Consider the following 15,805-nt stretch of genomic DNA (forward strand, 5'->3'; position numbering starts at 1 on the left):
GGACCTCCAAACTCCCTCACAAGTTTGGAGTTGTCTTGGGTATTAAGAAAGTTTGTACTTAATCATTTGCATGTTTGTTTGGATTAAGTACAACAATATTTCTTATACCAATTTATGTTATGTTTATATATGCAAATACCATGTTTACTCTTGAATTGTAATGTTTGAATGATTATTATGGGAATGATATGTATGTGATAATTGTTAAATTCAAGGTTTAAAAACATGTGATATAAATGAGAAATATTTAATTAAAATGATATTCAGGCTCTTCTCGCTTGAGCGAGACAACTCTCGCTTGAGCGAGAAGTATCTAGAGAAAACGAGTGTTTTAGCTTGGGGCGAGTGTTTCTGCTTGAGCTAAGATAGACACCAAGAGAACTGATTGTTTTCTCGCTTAAGCAAGACAGCTCTCGCTTAAGCCACAAATGCCTCAAAAATGAATGTGCCCTCGCTTGAGCGAGACAGCTCTCACTTGAGCGAGACAGCTCTCACTTGAGCGAGAGGGCTCCATACAGATATGACTTCTTTTTAAGTTGTCTGAACGATAACTCTCATATATATGAGAGCCTAATGGCATGTTTGCCATCAAGAAGTTGTAAAGGTAAATAACTATATGAAATTCTTGAAAGTAATAAAAGTAAGGAATTGCTTTGTTAAAGGTGAGGCTTGAGGGTGTGATATTATGCCCACGCAATGAGAACGTTTGACCGTAAGAGGCTTGGCTAGAGGAGTCGACCAGGATGATTTAACGATGGTTCATAGTGGTGCTGAGAAGTATTATGTTGTGCTCATGCAGCAAGATCATCTGACTGTAAGAGGCTTGGCTTGAGAGCCGTCCAGGATAATTCAACAATGGTTCGTAGTAGTGCCAAATTATTCTCTTTTTGTTTATATGTTAAGATCGGGACCCACTAGAAGCATTCCCGATGGGAGATGTCTTAGGATGGGAAAATCACTAGAAAAGATGGATTAAAAGACATAATTTGCTAATTTCGGTTATGGTGCATATTCATGGTAAAAATCAAGTAGTGGAGAGGAAATGTACGGGAGACGAATGAGCCCCGAGATGTTGAGAGGGACGGCGTTGATGGCGGTGATTCGTCAGCAAAGTCTTGAGGGAGAGTCTAGGTGAGACGAGTCCAATGGATTCCTGAATGAGGTATTCTATTGGATTAGACAGTGCTCACAACGCAAACTAGACGATATCTAACAACCCCTCTTTGCAATCAGGATCAATGAGAGGGATGCCCAGAAAGTGTTTGATACGACACCGTCCTGAAATGGACAGTTCCGTTGAAACAGATTGATCATATATCCTTGCGAGAAATAATTTTAGTGCGATCAAATCGGCTTGTTATGGGAACTATACTCTCGGTTATTTCCGAATAGTTATTGGGAGGATAAAGAAGTAAGGATGGTGGACTCATGTATCGTATTGCATACATTATATTCTTCGATATTGATTCTAAATTCTCGAGTTTTATACTTCATTCATCATTATTATATGCTTGTATGATCACATGATATATATGTACTCGTGTGTTGTCTTGGTGTATTATTATGTATAATTCCACGACGTCGATGACAAGTTTTTCATAGATGTTTTACTCCCTCTCTTTTCTTCTGGTGTATTTGTACGCATGTTCAGATAGACTCATCAGCACTGGTCTGAGGTTATCGCTTCATTATGTCCCAGGAGGGGACATAGAGTGTTTAGGGTAACCGACACACTTACACAGGTCCTTGCGACTTGGAGCTGGATTGGGTAAGTAATGACTCACTTCTGCATCTTCCACCTTACTACGTAGTTCGGGAGGTATCATTCACTTTGCCCGATCGGAGACCTGCAACCGCCGGACTTTCCGTACCGGCTGAAGCTCGAGGTGTACCAGAAGTTGTTAGGACCTGGCCCCAAACAAGATTCTCATCATCAGGATTAGCACCAAGAGAGACAGATGGGACCATGCCAAAGGGGTACACCCCGGACCCCTCGATGGATTGGGGAGCGGATGAAGTGGAGGAGGAGGAAGACAACGACGACTGTGTAGAGCTTATCTGCATAGAAGATTCAGTTGAGGTCATTGAGATCTCTTCTGACTCGGAGGTGGAGGAAGACCCTAGCGAGGCTTCCAGTGCACCTCCGGTTTAGGAGGTTTCTCTTTTGTTTTGTTGTGATAGGAACTTGTGTGAGGTACTTTTTGTAATGTCAATGCCCCGACATTATTTTCTTTGTATTTTTAGTTTTTTTTTATTTGTGGCTATGATTAGATTTCGCCCTTAAACAATTCTATATTTATTCAAGAATTTTATGAATGAGAAGTATTCAGAAAAGAATTGTGTTCATTTAATTATCTTCAATGTATTAAGAATTTTATTTCCGCAAGGTTTGAAAATGAGACGTATTGAAAATGGAATAAGGTAAAAATGAAAATGAATTATAAGTTATAGGTTACATAAAAGGAAAGAAAAATTTACCCATTTTTCTAAGATATTAAATATGAAATGATTTTCGAGGCATTACAAGTATAAGGTATTTTTCTAATCTCATACACATACATATATATATATATATATATATATATATAATATACATAGGACATGGAAAGCATATTGAGAATAACTTCTTTATTATTAAGGGGATAAAATATTAAACTCTAAATTAAAAGTACATGTACCAAGTCTTGACAATTTGTTTACAACATTCATTAAAGTTTTGAACTTGCAAACTTATTGAAATAAGCAAAGTTAGTTATATGGGATGAGACTAATGATATAAGTTTTGCTCCGAGACACTTGATAAAAGTCTTAGAGATATAATGATTACAATAACAAATGACTCAATTTTATTCAGAGTAAAGGTTGAAATTTTTTGAGGTGATTTCAGACAAATCTTGTCGATGGTTCCCAGAAGTTGTTGTTCAGATGTTGTACATATAACAATCATTACATCTTATCATTGACATCAATGTATAATTTTAACTTTTTCAAAGAACACGCATCTAGAAAATCATGATAATGCAATAGAAATCACCAAAATGCATCCTACAACTTATTTTACAATGTCTTCCAAACTTTTTCTTTGTAACAATTCTTTATTTTATTTAATATAATAAATTCAACATCATCTAATTCATTAACAACTCTACACCAACAATCAAATACATCAATATCATCTTTTATGAGATAACCCTCAATAACATTTTTATTAATAAATTATGTTTTCATTTTTCAAATAAATTCATGCAAAATACATTACCACCCGTGTGAATGCACATGTATCGATTAGTTCTAAAGAAAATAAGTGATATGATTGTAGAAAAGTATTATCAATGTATCAAAGAATTTCTCACTATTGTATAATGATATAAAGAAATTAAATTTCACCAAAACAGATCCTTGAAATATTACGAGGTACATGTTTCGTGTAACTGTGTAAGCAGCCTTCAAATATGTCTAGGACAGGTATGGAGCAAAACAAATAACCAAACATGTAATTCTGAGATGTAGTGAGACCTTATATCACTAAACCAATATTTTGTTGGTAATTAAGGCAATGGTATTGTTGTAAAAACTCTCAAACTCATGATATTAAAACCAAAATTATGATTACTAAGTGCAATTTAAAACACCTCACTTATATGCAATGAGACTAGGACAATCTGTCCTTCTTGATTGATCAATGGCCGTGAAAATGGGGTTTGGAAAACCAAAGGACACTTAAGGAAATTAAAATGATGTATAGTGGCAATAGCAAACCAATGCTTCATCTTTTAGGCCTAATACATTAATATATTTCAAGTATTTTTAACAACTGTAAATTTGCATACAACTTAAAAGTGAGATATAACATAGTCTAAAAAGATTAAAATAAATAATAATAATAATAATAATAAAGAAACCTAATAACTTACATAATCCTAAATATGTTTGATAATGAATTTGAGAATTATAACCAATAAATTCAAGAGGGTATGTTTTTCTCATACTCACCCCTTAATCCATGGTAGAGGTGTCAAAATGGGTCACTATAGTTGGACCGGCCTGCCAAAGCCCAAAATTTTATAGAGTTTGGATATCATATTAGATATTTTTTATTATATTCGGGCTTTTTAGCCCGACCCGACCATGCTATATGAAAATCAGGCTCGGGACGGGCTTACTCGGGCGGGCTTGGGCTACCGATTTTCCATATTTTTTTAATCTTTTTTGGAACGTTTGGCTTAGTAAAAAACCTTAGGTAAAAATTATTTTACAAAACAACTTATAATAAGAAAATATATAATAAATATTATGTTATGAGCTTTGAATAAAAATAGAGTAACGTCTATATCATAAATATTTATAAATTTAAATAATGTTATAAAGTTAAACATTATATTATTTTTCCTGCACAATATCCTTTTAAGCCCAATAAAAAATAATGTATCAAATCAAATTAGAAGGCATTAAACAATATAGATTTCACTTTTCCTTTCTTAATTGTGTACCTAATTAGATTTAACTTATACAACAAAAACATAATAAAGAAAATAACATTTGCAACAAATCTAAAAGACAACATAATTTTTCACCATAGTGAACTCCACACAACCAAATATAATATAATAGTTCATAATAAAAGTGTTGATAAAAAACACACAAATGATAATATTTTTGATAGTGTCTAAAAGTTTATATATTATAATGAAGTCCAAATTATGTTGTGTTATAGAGTGAAAGTCAAATAAAAATGAGATATTTAATAAATGAGTTGGTTCAAAATATATATGTGGATTTCACGTCTTAAAAGTTATATTGGTTGAATTAAGCATATGAAGCATGTTAGAAAAGTTATACATTAATATCAAATTATAAATATATTACATAGATGAAACAAAATAAATTTAAATATTTTTTTAATATTATGCGGGTCGGCCCACAACCCGCTTATGGCGGATTTAGGCTACAATTTGATATACATAAATTGTATCCAGACTTTTAGTCCGACCCGATTTAGCCCAAACACGATATGGGCTAGCCCGAACCGGTCCGGGTAGCCAGTTTTGACACCTTTAATCCATAGGTACAACCATAATGAGATTTTTTTAGAAGAAGAAAGGAAGTGGGACGATTGAGGTAACTAAGAGCACCCACATTGGTTGTTCTCCACTATCTTGTTCTTATTCATTGTGTTTTATTCTTAAATAAAAATAAAATTGGATAAATAAGTACGCTTCGTGTTGAGGAGAGAATAACAATGAAAATACACAATCCAGAAATAAATACAAGTACAAGCATATCCAGAAACAACAAAAAATTTGGAATCATTACAAAAAAATAAATTTTCGCAAAAACGAAAATTAAAAAAAAATGACGAAGCCCAACTTGTATTCCTTGAACGGAAATTCCACTGATTGCATGTATGTCAACAACAAAATTATATTTTTTTATTTATAATTGATTTCTAATATTTATAATAAATTTTAATTATTAATTAATAAATAACTAATTATTTTTAATGCTTTGTAATATTTAATGTAACAGATAAAAATGTGTGATATGTTGTGAGATATAAATAAAAACAAAAATGATGTTTGTCATTTTAAAAAAAGTAGATATTATTCTCATTTTATTGGGAGTTATAATAAATTATATGTTGTTCTCCGTGGTAAATATTCTAAGGTAATTAAAAAGGCAAATCCACCTTCCAAAACTTAGTCTTGACTACACGTGTTAAAGACATGGTGCAACATGCATAATTTATAAATTTCAAAATGAAACCCGAAAGGCATTTGAAATTGTGTTCTAGAACTTCAGAATTTTTACGACAGAAGTACCTCTTTCAAGATACAGCTCTTATTTTATATAGAAATATCTTGTTTGGTAATAACATCAGTTCATCCAATTAATAAAGATAAGCAATATAATTATATAAATACTCATTCAGAATATCCAAGTTACTATCCATAATATGCTTGTATGTTCTTTTAAAAAAATGACTCTATTTTAATTTGAAATATATTTATCATGAGATCATATCAAACAACATTATCTATCACACCATAATTATTATATATAAGGTAATAATGTCAAAAAAATCACAATAAATTATATAAAATAATACATTTTTTTTGGGATATTAACTGATTACATATTTGTATTATAAATAATAGTTATGTATAGGAAAGTTATATCATCCACGTTTATATACACATATATGGTAATTTATTATAGTTTATTATTTCTAAAACATTAATTACAACTATTTATCTGGAGTAAATATCCTTCCATAATAATCTTTCTCAATCAATGACATGCGGAGAGAGTAGATAACACATGTCAAATTCTCAATAACCATACTCCACTTGTCCCACCACAAAACTTGCCAAAAGGATCCCGTAAATAATATATATGTGTCAAATTTTAGACTATTCATTTTTATTATTTTATCCGTCCAGGTAACTTATATATAAAATAAGAGTATAATATTTATGCATTATTAATATAAAAATTTATACACAGTATATTATTTATTATTTATTTGTTTTACTTTTTTTCGAAGAATTAATGACAATTGAAAATGAATGGTAGATTGAGAATGTGTAAAACTTTTATGCATATATTTTTCTCCTAAGATAATGGATTATATAAAATAAGTGGAGAGATTCACTTACTCCAAGAGTAAATTTTTTAAAGTCACTCCTCATCATAGTTATCAATTTTAGAGAAATCTAATTGTTTGAATTAGTAAGTAAATTTAAACATTAGATTTCATAAAATTGATGGTTAGGATGAAGAGTACGTTTAAAAAACTTACTCTTTAGGTAAGTTGATATCCACTCATAAAATAATCATCATATACCTTCAAGTTCTATCGTAATATATATATATATATATATTGTGTTTTATAAAAGAGATGAGATTACCTACTCCAATAATAAATATATAAAGTTTACTAATTCAAATCATTGAACTTCCCTAGAATTAATAGCTAAAATGTAAAGTAAAAGTTTTAAACTTACTCTTAGACTAAGTGAATCCCTTCTATTAGCTATATAATAAAAAATGTCATACTGCATCATCTATTCTCACATGTCAATTTCATATTCATTTGTTTCCTCCAAAATGGTTCTACCTTCTTCATGTGTACATTCTCACACTATATATAATAATATTAAACCTGTTATTGTATTTTTTAATAATTTCAAAACAAAAAATATGTCATCTATTAACTATATAATAAAAAAAGTCATTCTAGATCATCTATTGCCATATGTCAATTTCTCATTCATTTGTTTCCTCCAAAATGGTTCTACATTCTTCATGTGTACATTCTCACCTTATCTATACTATATATAAAGCCAAAACTTGAAATAACTTCTCTCATGGTGTAATTTTTCATTTCCTATATTGCCCTTAACATTATTTAATTTTTACAAAAAAAACTATATAATCTTAAGCAACTACCACCAATACATTAATTAACCACGTATCTCACCTTAAATTAAACATTATCATAAACACACAAAAAATATAATATAAAGTACACCGAGCACAAATAAATACATTTTAATTCAAAAAAATGAAATATATAAAAATTGAATATATAATATCACACAATATTCGCCAGCAGACACAAAGTGTCTGTACACACTAGTATATAATAATATTAAATCTATTATTGTATTTCTTAATAATTTCAAAACAAAAATATGTCATTGAAACTTTATCTATGATGGCTACACTATATATTTCACTTCCTTATTTTAATAATATATTAATATTAAATTCATTATTGCGTTTTTTAATAATTTTAAAACACAAAAACACGTGGTTAAACTAAAAATTATTGTGCTTTTCACTCTACTAAAGCTTTGTGGTACTTTTCTATTTGGATTTTAACATTGCAGTTCAGATTCTTTGAATTTTAGTTTTTCCTTATTATAATTGAAAAATTTAATTCGAAATTGAATTTTTTATAAATTTTAAATATTTTTTAATAAAAAATAGTATTACGATTTGATTTCCTTATTTTCATTAAAAACAAATTCGAAATTGAAAAAATCATTTCATTTTTTACAACTTTTAAAATATTTATTTAAAAAAATCACATAGTACAATTTTACAGTTTCCTATTTTCATTAGAAAATTTAAAATTGAAATTGTCATTTATTTTCTTTATGGATTTGAACAGACAAATTACACATGTGTTCTTAATAACACAAATGCACTAGTAACATATGTATTTTAACTATACAAATACACAAGTAACATGTATGTTCTTAGCAATGTGAATGTACGTATAATATGTGTGTTTTAACCATTCAAATGCTCGAGTTATATGTGTGTTCTTAATACTATGAATTCACGAGTAATATATGTTTATAACCATATGAATACAGAGATTACATATCTATTCTTAACAATATAAATGCATGAATAATATATGTTTTTAACTCTGCAAATACACAAGTAATATATGTATTTTTAATCATACAAAGTTGATATGTAATATGTATATTATTAATTATGCAACAAGAAAAATTTCGGGTAACTTGCTACTTGTAAAAATGAACAATTAAACACCAAGTGATCTCTCCCCTTCAAAAGTACTAACGATACATATTGACATTCGAAGATGCCATGGTCCAATGGGATAAAGAAAAATTGAAAATGGATAATGACAGAGAAAAGTAAGAAAGCCATAAACATCACATAGGGAAGAAGAATAATAATGACAAAAAAGTTGATTAATCAAACCGGACATCTTGCCTCCACCACCAAAATATTAATCTTAATAATAAATAAACATTGACAATAAAATATCTTGACATAAGTAGATAAATTATTTTTTCTAACCAATAAATGACATGTATAATATTTAATCATTTTTTATAAAAATATTTCTAAAATTAAACAAAATAACATAGATAATCATATTTTTTCACCGGCTAAGGGAGATAAATTATCTCCTTGTACTTTATTCTCATAAACATTTGGTTCAAAATAATCCAATATCCAAATGTCATATGTTCCAACCACACCATTTTCTCCACATCATATAACAAAATCTCAAATAAATAAATATTTAAAGATTATTTTGAGAGATAGTTCTTCGTTTTGTTGGTTGGTTATTATTGAAGTGGCTATGGTAGTAACATTAGCATGTTGTATCTAACCATGTGCCACGTGGCATCATTCGCCGTCGATATGAATTCGCCGGCGACGGTGACCGGAGTATTGTTCAAACCTCCTCCGTCGTTGGGCAATGCTAGAATCTTCGAGTTTCAGAGAAATGGAAGAAAGCTTCGTAGACGTTTCCTCAAGTTTGTTATCAGCGCTGAACTCTCCAATTCATTTTCCTTCAATTTCGGTTTGGACTCTATGGTTAGTGTTTATTTTAACGAAGTTGCAAACTTTTTAGTGTTTTTTTTCACTTTCAATTGTTCAGAATTTTGTGGTCTTGTCAGAAGAATAATTCACACTCAACCACTTGAATTTTATTTATATATTAATATATAAGAAAATTATATAATTAATGTGATGGTGTGTTTGTAGTACATGCAAAACACTTTTTCCTTGTCAGGAGGATTTTTAAATAATAGTTTTTTTTTCATCGCCAGGTGTATGTATTATCTAAATAAGAAATGATAGTGTTTTTAGAGTCGACATAGTTTTATGTTTGCTGTCGACTATTTAACACAAATTTTGCTATTTCATATAGAGTAATCGACATCGTTCAATCATGTAACTGATCCCACCTGTGTTGTAGTGGAAACTTCAGTTCATGTTGATAAAAGGAGCCCATTTTTTACTGAAAACTTGTTCATGTGTACTAAGGAGTGTTGTGTTTATCACTTGTTTAGTTATCCAAATTTGTTTAGTTATGCTCATTGCTCAACTATTGCCTCCAAATCATTGAAAATTATTCTTGCTCATTGGATGGTGTTATTGCAGTGTGTGTTTTTGTTTTTATTTTTTAGAATACTTTTCTGTAGACTTGCTGTTGGTGACCTCTTTATGGCAAGTGGTATGGTTTCTTAATCAATCATGTGCATAATGAACAAATATTTCATCATAAAATGTTTTATCTGCGACTTTCGGTTTCTTTTTGTCTCTTTTTGATACATTATGCTGATGAAGCTCTTGGTTGATTGCTTCATTTGCTTAGTTATTTTGCATCATGAACAAATAATAACCGGGCATTATCAAAATTTCTTTTATTAATTGTCTGTTGCTTGAACATGCTACTGTTTTGTTTGTTTTTTGCCTTCTTTTTATGCTGTTTCTTTATTTTGGTTTATATGCATTAATGGACTAACTCCTGGTAAAGTTTCATGTCATGGACTGACTTTCATTTTTTAAATTTTCTTTTGACACATTTCCTTTTAGCACTTGAATTCCTTCCAATCCCATGATTTATCACAGTTGTCTTGGATGGGTCCAGTTCCGGGTGATATTGCTGAAGTGGAGGCGTATTGTAGGATCTTCAGGAACTCTGAAAGGCTTCATTCCGCATTAATGGATGCATTATGTAACCCAGTGACGGGGGAATGTAGTGTCTCATATGAGATTTCATCACATGAGAAACCTCAACTAGAAGATAAGATAGTCTCTGTCCTTGGATGCATGGTATCGCTTGTAAACAAAGGAAGGGAAGATGTTCTTTCTGGAAGATCCTCGGCTATGAATCCCTATCGTGTTTCAGATGTTAGCTCAATGGAGGATGACCTTCCCCCACTTGCTATTTTTAGGAGTGAGATGAAAAGGTGTTCTGAGAGCTTGCATGTTGCTCTTGAAAACTATTTAATACCTGATGATGAGCGAAGCTTAAATGTATGGAGGAAACTTCAGAGACTGAAGAATGTCTGCTATGATTCTGGTTTTCCTCGTCGGGACGGTTATCCTTGTCATACATTATTTTCAAATTGGAGTCCTGTATATTTATCCACTTCTAAAGAGGACACAGAATCCAAAGACTCAGAGCCAGCTTTTTGGGCAGGTGGTCAAGTAACAGAAGAAGGTCTAAAGTGGTTATTGGATAAAGGATATAAAACTATAATAGATATCAGAGCAGAGGATGTAAAAGATAACTTCTATCAAGCGGCTGTGCATGATGCTATTTCGTCTGGAAGAATTGATTTGCTAAAAATACCAGTTGAAGTTAAGACTGCACCTACAATGGAACAGGTTGTGAGATTTGCATCTTATGTTTCAGATTGCAGCAAAAGGCCTATCTATCTTCACAGCAAGGAAGGTGCTTTGAGAACATCTGCCATGGTCTCCCGATGGAGACAGTACATGACTCGCTCTACATCGCAAATAGTTTCTAATCCATCAGTTGCTTCCTATGATGTGTTATCACGTTATACAAATGGATATGTGAAGCCGCAGGCCTCTTCAATGACTGTAGAGAAATCCTCACTTGAAAAAGATAACAATTCATTGCAAGAGAGATTGGATGCAAGTCATAGTTCTATTGGAACATTTGACAGAAATACCTCTCAAAACAAGAACAATGATAAAGCACAAGGTAATGGGGCCTTAACTGGAATTACTTCTGATAATGAGAAACCATCAGAAGCCACTGTTGCTAGTGGGGTAGGATCTATCCCGATTTTCTTCACAAATATTAACCCTTTAAAAGCTCAAGTTCCTCCTTGCAATATCTTTTCCAAAACAGAGGTGTCCAAATTTTTGGGAAGCAGTAAGATCTCACCACCGTCTCATGCCGATTATGAGATTAAAAGGTTGGAATGCTTACCACAGTTCCGGAACATGCATATTCAAAAATTACAGGGGCGTGTTGTTGTCAGCAGTGTTGATAATTTGGTACCTCGAACTTCAGGTCCGAAAAGTTTCAATGGGTCAGCTCATGTGGATCATCCTTCTGGAGAGACCCAGATTACAGTTGGTGGCAATGGGAAGTTAGTGAGTGGGAATACATCTGGTTCTGTTAGGAGAGCAGTAAATGGATTTAGTGAAGGGGGAATACATCACATGACTAATGCCAATGTTTCTACCTCTGCCATTGTGAACAATGACTCTGATAATGTCACAACCAACTCCCAAATAGTTGAAGATGGTGTGGTTAAGTCTGAGTTAGCCTTATATGACGATGACTTGGGATCCATTGAAGGAAATATGTGTGCATCTTCGACGGGAGTTGTAAGGGTGCAGTCGAGAAAGAAAGCAGAGATGTTTCTAGTTCGAACAGATGGAATTTCTTGTACCAGAGAAAAGGTGACCGAATCTTCTTTGGCTTTCAGTCATCCTACCACCCAGCAACAGATGCTTATGTGGAAATCTATGCCGAAGACTGTGTTATTGTTGAAAAAGCTGGGGGATGAACTAATGGAAGAGGCAAAAGAGGTAATGATTTTCTTAGACTCTAAAATACATCTAGTAGTTCATAGAAGTGTCTCTCTTCAGTATTTCGATAGTCCAGACACAAATTTCTGAAGCTGACGTTTGCGAACAATTTAAAGAAAAGATTTGGCATTGAATATGTCAAGCATTGACATTGTTTTCCATCTACTACGCTTTTAGTTTTATCTTTGATCAACCTTATATAATCGTCACCCCATTATTGCGAGGAACTGTAGTGTTGGATTGTAGTTAAGCAGAGCTGTAGGTTAAACGCTTGCCTTTGCTTGACATATTCAACACAGTGGTTTACTAATCCATGTAGCTGACCCCACCAAGTGGGAAAAGGCTTTGGTCAACTATGGTTTATTTTAGTTTTATCTTTGATCAATCTAATCCATGTAGTTGACCCCACCATGTGGGAAAAGGCTTCGGTTGGTGTTCTTTATGGAAATTTTATGAGTATTTATTATGATTTTATGCTGTTACTTCGATTACACCCATTCTCGAATCTCAATAGAGTTTCTGTATCTAATCCTTAGGTTGCTTCTTTTCTGTACCATCAAGAGAAAATGACTGTTCTTGTGGAGCCTGATGTGCATGATATATTTGCTAGAATTCCAGGGCTTGGATTTGTTCAGACCTTCTATAGTCAAGATATCAGGTGGCGGAGTTCGTAAATTTACGTAAAATACTTGAGTTTTTTCCTCTCTCCCTTATAAAGCTGTGTTTTCATTTAATAATTGCTCACCATATCAAATGTCTTTGATTCAGTGATCTACATGAAAAAGTAGATTTTGTAACATGCTTGGGTGGAGATGGTGTTATACTGCATGCTTCAAATATATTTAGAGGTGCTGTTCCCCCTATTGTGTCATTTAACCTTGGATCCCTTGGCTTTCTGACTTCCCATAGTGTAAGCTATTCAAATCCTAAATTTATTTAACCCTAAAGTAAGATAGGTAGCGTCTTGGTCATTTGTTGACTTCCATTATGTTCTCTGTATGTAGTTCGGAGACTACAAGCAGGACTTACGACAAGTCATCCATGGAAATACTACACGAAATGGTGTATACATTACTCTTAGAATGCGTCTTCGATGTGAATTTTTTCGTAATGGTAAAGCAATGCCAGGAAAAGTATTTGATATCCTCAATGAGGTTGTTGTTGATCGGGGTTCTAATCCATACCTTTCAAAGATTGAATGTTATGAACATGGTCGACTTATAACCAAAGTGAGTTTTATTATGGCTTTGTTATTTTTGCTTGCAATATCCACACACGTTTTATATTCTGTGATGAAAACAGTCAGTATTTAAGTTTTCACATTTCTAAATGGCATACATTCTATATGATGAGTCATCTTTTAGGTACAAGGTGATGGAGTCATCGTGGCCACCCCTACAGGAAGTACTGCCTATTCCACATCTGCCGGAGGTTCCATGGTAAGCCTGTGCTATAGGTTTGCTTACTGTGGAATTAATTACCTGTAGTGACTTGATATCCTTGCCGCGAAATACTTTGATAACAATTGTCATTATCTTCATGCTGTTGAAAATTGTGTTGGGAGGTCTCTTGCTTCTTTTACAGCACTGCATTATAGGTGGTACATAGTAGCTTGAGATAACTGGATGAGATTCTTTATTATGTTCTAAGGAGGCTGAAACTATTGGTAGTTGTGATATTGTTTAAGATGTAATCATCTTTTTCTATTTCACAAGTTTTTGTAGACACTGCTTAAAGAGTTGCAGCTCACTATACCTGAATATCGTTGTGGGCTTGCACGTTTCTTTTTCTTTCTTCACCTCTTGGAAAATAAAAATAAATTCTTCCTATTTCCTTGCTTCCCTCAAAGTAGGCTCCATGTCATACGTACTTAAAATTGCCCCTTAAAGGAAATACCGAAATATACTCGATTTTATGCTTCCCATTGTGAGCATTTGTAGAAAGAGTTTATTACTCTTTAGATGTAATCAAGTAACACTTGTTCCACTTGCAGATGGTGGATACATATCTGTAAGTCTGTGACCAAAGAGTTGTCGTTTGAAGTTTGAATTAGTATCGAAACCTCATAATAGAATTTAAATTTCTAATATATGTACATCTTCTAATGGCTATCATTTAGTACAATATGAAATAGATGTTGCTTTATAAGGAATTCATCATTGTTTTTCTTTTTATGTTTTTATCTAATGACAAGAATAATTGCAGGTCCATCCAAACGTTCCCTGCATGCTGTTTACCCCGATCTGTCCACATTCACTCTCATTTAGACCAGTTATACTTCCAGATTCTGCTGAACTTGAATTAAAGGTGAAGTTAATCATTCTCTATCTTCTTGATGCCAGAACTGCATGTTATTGTTTCTTTGCTCATGCCACATCTTGTTAAGGTTTAGAAAATATGATGTCGGTTATATGGGTCTTATTAATAACAGATTCCAGAAGATGCAAGAAGTAGTGCTTGGGTTTCATTTGATGGAAAGAGAAGGCAGCAACTCTCAAGAGGAGATTCTGTCAGAATACATATGAGTGAGCATCCGCTTCCAACGGTTAACAAGTTTGACCAAACAGGCGATTGGTTCCGTAGCTTGATTCGCTGCCTAAATTGGAATGAGAGGCTTGATCAAAAAGCTCTATAAGCATTTGAAAGTGAAGAGTAGATATGCATAATCTTCCCTGGGAAGACCAGGTTTGTATAATTACTGCACATATTGTACATTGAGATTACAGAACTTAGATATATAGTACATACCACCAGTTTCTTATATTGGCTTCCTTTATGAAGATAGGATTTGCCAATGATTTTTCCACATGTTATAATGCCAACATGCTGTGTTGTATACAGACATTGTTAAATAGCAGTAAATTGCTGATCATAGAATCAGCTTGTTGTTCCATATGAAAATATATGAAAATTTATCATTGTTTGCTAAATAGTTAAGGCTGCCTACATCTATCCAGTGTTTTAAATTACGGTTGCAGTCGCGATAGTGGTTACAGTTGTAGTTACTGTGATTACGGTATAAATTATTTTGTGATTAAAATGATATTTTTGAATTCGATGCGGTCCAAATACGGTTGCGATGTGGCTTAATGTGGCCGCATCATTGTAATTTGGTGTCACAATACAATTACGGTGTGATACAGTTATGGCAGTCAGTGCAAACGCAATATTGCAGATGCATCATATGATATGATCCGCAATTTCAATCACTGCATCCATCCTTCCCAGATTTGGAATCACGTGGCTGCCCTTTGTTTTGCTAGACACACTTTTCTCATTGTACTCAGTCAGGCATATATGAATTCGATACTAAGGAGGGAGTTCATGTTTTCTCTCCTTTTCCTTACCTTGTAAGGTTGGTGCTCTATTTAGTCTTTTCTTTGTTTAACAAATAATGATGTTATTAAACAATGGGGTCAATGAAAATGTTATTTAATCCATTTTTTCCCCA

General features: G+C 32.6%; 1 protein-coding gene across 2 annotated transcripts; it reads left to right on the forward strand.

The window, feature by feature from the left end:
• On the forward strand, positions 9,066-15,245 carry LOC109337861 (NAD kinase 2, chloroplastic-like). 2 transcript variants are annotated; one of them, XM_019574946.1, is made up of 9 exons: positions 9,066-9,369; positions 10,375-11,909; positions 11,946-12,354; positions 12,891-13,012; positions 13,123-13,264; positions 13,359-13,583; positions 13,719-13,793; positions 14,560-14,661; positions 14,786-15,245. In XM_019574946.1, the coding sequence occupies exons 1-9, from the start codon at positions 9,148-9,150 to the stop codon at positions 14,987-14,989; spliced, it is 3,036 nt and encodes a 1,011-aa protein (XP_019430491.1). In that variant the 5' UTR covers positions 9,066-9,147; the 3' UTR covers positions 14,990-15,245. The 2 variants fall into 2 exon arrangements, with proteins under 2 accessions (XP_019430491.1, XP_019430484.1); XM_019574939.1 differs by having other exon boundaries at positions 10,375-12,354.

The sequence above is a fragment of the Lupinus angustifolius genome, chromosome LG02 (genome assembly GCF_001865875.1).
Source record: "Lupinus angustifolius cultivar Tanjil chromosome LG02, LupAngTanjil_v1.0, whole genome shotgun sequence".
Classification (NCBI taxonomy): Eukaryota; Viridiplantae; Streptophyta; class Magnoliopsida; order Fabales; family Fabaceae; genus Lupinus; species Lupinus angustifolius.